A 6,255-nucleotide genomic window follows, 5' to 3' on the forward strand; every position below is an offset into this window, starting at 1 on the left:
TCTGTGTTTTGTCTTCGTCTCCTCGCTTCTCTGTCCGTCGGCCACCACTGCTGTCTGGTCAGGAGCAGCCGTAGCCGAAGGCTTCCACTTCCGACGACACCGCAGTAGCTCAGACGAGGGAGGAGGATAGACAAGAACACTGGATTCTCCAGCACCCATCAGTGAGAACCTTCATCTGATGATTTTTTTTTTTTTGTAGTTATCGCGAGTGACGATTTCCACTTCAAGATGCAGACAGAGCGTTGGCTGGCCGAGGTTACTTTAATATGTTGGGAGAACTGGTGGAGGGAGGCAGAGATCAGCAGCGAGTTATTGCTAAAAAAAACATAACCAGTACCACATTTTGGATTTTTAGAACTTACGGGAAAATCCATGTTAGCGTTTTTCACCCCTGAGCTAAGAAAACTGTTGTTATTCCTTATAATCATGTTTCTAAACAGTGCTTTAATTGACATAATTCATTTATGCCAACAGCCTTTCTGCTAATGACCTCCTAATGAAGGCCTGTGGAGACGGCACGGCTCACAAGAAGTTCATTCATAAAGTTCTCTGAGTTCTAATTTCCGTTTGAACTGTCAGTAAAAAAAAACACAATAGCGAAGTTTGTAAAGAAGTGTAAAAATCTAAACCCGGAATTACATTTTCTCATGCGTTTCTGTCGTTTCTCTAGCGGAGCCAGGCACGGTTGACCATGAGCGCCCAAGTTCAGCCAGGCTTAGCAGCAGCAGCGTGAGGCGAGTTCCATGCCAAGACGCAAGAAGAGCCAGACCAGCAACTCCACCCAACCTGCCAGTAGCTGATGCCGAGAGCTGAGAGGCGGAGGGAGGGGAGGGTACGGCGAGGACTCTCAGAGGAGACAAGAGGGACAAAAGAAAAGATCTACTGGACGATCGACGAGGTTGATGTTGATGACGGTCTGAACGTCGGAAGGAACGAAACCCAAAACCGAAGAAAAAAAGAACGCCAGTGGGACGCCGTGATCCTGTGTGGAGAACGGGTGAAGCAGACCATTCACCCAAGACAAAGCGGAAAACATAGAACAATGAAGAGGAAGAGAGAGTGATTTCACCTGCGACAGAGAGTCCGGAGGAGGACTGCTGAGCTGCACTGACACACAAGTAAAGAAGACGAAGAAGAAAAAGAACTCCTCTAAACATGCCAGTGAGACCTGCCGCGGCAGAGCAGTGTAAACGACAACAGAGTCCCGCCAGTCGGGGCGGTTCAGGGACCCGCGCTCCAAAAACCAAGAATAACACCTCCTGCTGTTTTGTTTGAGGACAGTAAAAGCAGCAAAGGAAAAAAATGCAAAAAGGGACAAAAGTTCAATAGATGACATTTTAAACAATGAGGTGCTTCCGCCCAAAAGAAGAAAACGAAGAAACTCAAGAGTCGTGTTTGATTGAAACGCTTCGGACGTTGCATGAACCGGTTTAAAATGCTGTTTAGAGGGGAAATTACATCAGCCAGACACGACCTAAATTGAGGAGTGCTCTCTTTTTTGATTTGACATTTGACCTGTAAATGAATTGAGATGTCTTCTGTTGTTTGGGATGTATTTACTAGTAAATCAAAACCAGTTACAAGGTTGATGACATCAAAAACTCTTGTGCCTCTTCTGCCTGTTAAACCACCTCACCGTGTGTCATTGAAAATAGATTTTTCTTAGTCGACATCTGAAACTGTTGGAACTTCGGGTTTGCGGATTTCAAGTGGGACTGAATTAACACCGGTTTGTTTTGATGTTTGGTGGCGATGTAAACCTTTTAAGAATGTTCCAACATGAACATTGTGTTGTTGCTATTCAGCTCAGCTCTTTAGTCTGATGCCAAAAACTCTCTCTGCTTGATACAGTGAAACCCAAAAACCCAAAGTCCAAAAATCAAAGGTCCGTGTTGACATTTTTCGATTTGGGACATCTCATAGACTAGATGTGGTGCCGATTTCACTTGCCTTTAATGCCCAAATAATGTGGATTAAGCCTTTAGTGGAAAACTTTAATCACACCGTCACGAAATGGTGTAGTTTCATTATTTTCATAAAAGGAGACAGAACAGAAGTTCACATGATTATGAAGTACTTTATTGCCTGAAATCCTGAATTTTATATGCAAATTTAAACGTGCAACATCAAATTTCACGTGTGTGATTCTTTCAGATGTACAGATTTATGTTTCTTATCCTTTAAGGGACGAATCAAAGAACTACTAAAAAACTTTAATGGAACTTTACCAAAAATTAAAAACCAAACACATTCTAATTTAATTAAAATCAAACATGATCATTTTTTGATGAACTTCCGAAAATTAGACTTACATGAAAGCCGATTATTGTTCCTAAAACTTAGCTGCTTCTCTCAAAAGAGGGAGACCAACAGCGACCATGTCAGACCGCCAGATAATTCATTAGACAAACCCAATGTCAGACAAACTACATATGTTATGTACAACACATCCAGTACTTAGTGTGGGGTTGGATGCTGTAGGTGCAAAAACTTAAAAAACGTGTATCATAACAACTATGGCTAACCTAAACAAATTCAAAATCAAACGTTGAGTCTTGTTGAAATTATTTGATTCACTTGCTGTGTCCTGTGCGGTCCCCCTCCCACTTTGTTATGATCCTGGATTGAGCCCACAGTTGTTAAAGGTTAGTTTCCCACATGTTTCCTATGTGTTGTTTCACAGTTTTGACGTTTTCTGTCATCTACATGTACAAAGTAACAAAACTGAAGAAAAAAAGTGAATGGGAAGGTTTGTCCAAACATTTTATGTTGTTGCATACAGCACCGTTCATAGCGTCCTTCATAGATGAGCTCAAAAAGTTTCAAACACACACACAAAATCTACAGGACAAAAGTAGAGGAAGTATTATATAAAAACAGTTCAGGTAAAAAACAAATAATAGTGTGAAAACAAAGATGGGAAATGAATGAACTGTGGATTAAAGAACAGAGGAACTTTACTACAACCGGTGACAAAACATAATGACGCACATGACTTACAAACAATTGCCCCTAAACTTCTCTATCTTTGTCGGCCACAACCACCATTTGGACACACTGGTCTTTATGTACAGTATGGAGCAACTCAGCGACAACACACGCCCGATTGCCAAGTCAACAGTTGCTTAAAAGATTCTGACACATTGGGTCGGCAGAAGGAAAGACCTGAGCTTGATTACATGACTTATCATTAATAATATTACATTGAATACACATTGCAGGTCCTTCCCCTTATTGCTCGGACTTATTTTGAAGCAACCTCGGTGGATGTTTGAGGAACTGCAGTTTTTGGGCACTATTATCCACCTAGAGTTTTGTCGATAAAGATGTTACTGGCTATTAAAATCCCCCAAAAATGGAAAATTCATCGCAGAGATTGTTTGGCCCTTTTTTTAGAACATATATAGCAGATGGCACTATTTTTAACTTATTTTTAAGGTGGAAATCTGAATCACTCCACCAAGCACATTGCTGAATGGCCTGCTTCACGGGCCCCCAGTGTGACTTCACTGCCCGCACTGTCTATATTTACGCCCCTGCTAATAGATATTGTCTTGTTTTGTCATCATTTCTTAGAGTTACATGTTTTACAGCTTCATTCAAACTAGATTTCTGTTCCAAAAGACACCAAAAACACCTAAAAATATACATAATCACACAACTTTGTATACAACACAGTACAGGTAGACAAAATGATCCAATTTTCCTGTTTTGGAAAAAATATTTTGTACCCAACATGAAGACTGCAGTAACTAATTAGGCCATATCACAGGGTCCATCTCACAGATGAATCTGTTCTGCATTATACAGTCTGCTGTGTCCCAGCTGGCTGAAGGATTTTTTTTGGGGATCACCATCACACATGGACCAGGGGTACCAATGTCCTGTTCCTGCAACCAGTACCTTCAATCACAGAACATGAACATATCGGTAACCTTAATAACACATCTGCTGTGAGAAGATCGTTATTCAACGAAGTGTAACATTAACTAGTTTATTTGTTTATTTCAAAAATGAAAAGTTCATTCTCTGTATTTGAAACAAGCGTCTCAGAGAACATGCATCAGCTTTTCTGGAGCTTTCTGATGGAATCACACACAATTTTCTCAACTATTTGCCCAGTTGTCCTGGAATTGCATTGTTCAGACTGTCATCATTTCTGAGCCTTTTAAGAACTAAGTGTGTGAAGTTGCAATTGGCACCTTGCATGGTAATCAATGCCATCAGTGTATGAATGTGATGTGTAGTATAAAAGCCTTGAGTGGCCAGACTAGACACTTCTTGGAGTCTCTGCAGGTTGTCTATCAGCTGACTTTAATACTCATACTCTCTCACAAGGCTGAGATAAATAAATTCAAATATTTAGTAAAAAAATTATTCTTACTTTAGAGTGTCAATACGTCCATTAATCCAGAGCCACTTTTGGTCATCAGAAGATTCATTAGGATCTTTATATAAGCCAATCCAGTATCCATGGAATTTGTCATAATAGAATTGGCTGTGATTACTGATGAACTTCTGTAAGTCACGACAGGTCAAATATGTTAAAGTTAAAGTCACAGGTTAAAGTTGCAATGTAAAAATCTGAATTTTAAAACTGAATAACTCACCTGTTCTTCCAGACTATCAATAACAACCAGATCTGCATTGGAATTCTGACACTGCTTTCGGCTCTCATCCCACGTCAGCCAAGGAGAGTCTCTGAGGTCAATCAGGTAGCACTTTTCCTGGAACAGAATCCAGTTTTCCTTACACAGCCGACACTCTAAAAACAGAAACAGAACAGGAGCAGATGTTATTTGAAGTGCTAAATTGGGCTTAAATTTAAGGTCAACTGTGAATGAAAAGTTAATTTTACACAATTAGAAAATCCTGTTGTTGATAGCAACCATCACTGTCACCGTTACATATGAACAGATATAGTTAGACAGATGAAGAGCATGTCTGAGCGGGCTTTAGTTGCATGCTGGTAAACAGTCCATATGGAAAGCAACACAGGTGGAGTATATGCAGTCTCTCATGTGATGACGAGCTTTTTATCAGCTTTTTGACATTTACCTGCATTCATATACGTGCCCCGTAGCGCCAAATTTTGTAATAATCTGCCACATTTTGTAATACAGTTCTTGAACACAACTTTGTCGCATTTTGTAATAAGCTGTTACATATTGCCCTTTTTTTTTTTTTAAGATTTTTTTTTTTGGCCTTTTATGATAGGACAGCTGAAGATAGAAAGGAAGCAGGGGGGAGTGACACGCAGTAAATGGCCGTCCGATGCGGGAGTCGAACCGGGGCCAGCTGCAGCGAGGACTATAGCCTCCACACACGGGGCGGCTGCTTAACCCACTACGCAACCGACCGCCCCGCATATTGCACTTTTTTATGATGAAAGGAAAGAATAGCAAGTGGATGAGGGCCTGGGTTGTGTTGAGGCACATGGCCTATTATATGGACATTTCACAATTATATGGGCATTTTTTTGGAAGAAATAGTAACTCATGTTTTGCGACTTGAAAGAAAGAAAGAGAGAAGAAGTAAATAAAGACATGATTTAAAGATATGATGTAAAGTGTGGAAGTGTCTGTTGTACATAGTTTAGTCATTTTCAGGCTGATTATCTTTTATTGTACATAAATAGAAGTTTGTTTTTCTACTGTTGCCACTAGAGAAGTACCACTAGTTTTATTACAAAATGTGGCAGATTATTACGAAATGCTTACATAATGTAGTGCTACATGCCCTCATTGATCATTATCCGTTGATACTTTTTTCAATATAGCTGTTTTTGTAGTTGTTGATTTATGATTTAGGTTTTATGCAGTTTGCTGGGAATCAAGCTAATAGTGCTCAGATATAGACAGATGCACTTACTCTTTTCTGGGCAGTATTCATTTACTGGAAAGTTGTCATATTTCAGGATGGTGTTCAGGGTCCAGTTGAAGTTGTCGTTGATTCTGCTCAGCTCGTCTGTCTTTGTCTGTAAGATGCTCCTCGCCATGATCAGCTGCTGATTTTCTGCCATGAGGTTGCTGAGATTTGCCTCCTGTTCGTCCACTATCACACTCACTACGACGAAGATGAGAGGCAGACAGTCAGTCAGTCTCTGTTGGTCTAAATGTGACATGAGCTGCTATTTCTTTATTTCAATAGACAATAGAGCGTGTTGAAATGAAACTCACTGTAGATGACGGCAGTGATGGTCCCCGTCAGGAAGACACAGAGTATCCCCAAACACACAGCCAACGCACAGAGGCG

At 40.5% G+C, this 6,255-nt stretch overlaps 1 protein-coding gene across 1 annotated transcript in view; it reads right to left on the minus strand.

Annotated features, from left to right (window-relative positions):
• Positions 1 to 3,394: 3,394 nt before the first annotated feature.
• Positions 3,395 to 6,255, minus strand: part of LOC109142234 (C-type lectin domain family 4 member E) — a 4,284-nt gene continuing 1,423 nt past the window's right edge. Inside the window, exons 3-5 of the mRNA XM_027286158.1 lie at positions 4,611 to 4,765; positions 4,385 to 4,518; positions 3,395 to 3,903 (exon numbers count right to left, since the gene is read on the minus strand). Of these exons, the coding sequence (XP_027141959.1) occupies positions 3,753 to 3,903; positions 4,385 to 4,518; positions 4,611 to 4,765 (440 nt within the window). The 3' untranslated portion in view covers positions 3,395 to 3,752. The remainder of the gene's footprint in view (positions 3,904 to 4,384; positions 4,519 to 4,610; positions 4,766 to 6,255) is intronic.

Source organism: Larimichthys crocea, chromosome XIII, assembly GCF_000972845.2.
Source record: "Larimichthys crocea isolate SSNF chromosome XIII, L_crocea_2.0, whole genome shotgun sequence".
Classification (NCBI taxonomy): domain Eukaryota; kingdom Metazoa; phylum Chordata; class Actinopteri; family Sciaenidae; genus Larimichthys; species Larimichthys crocea.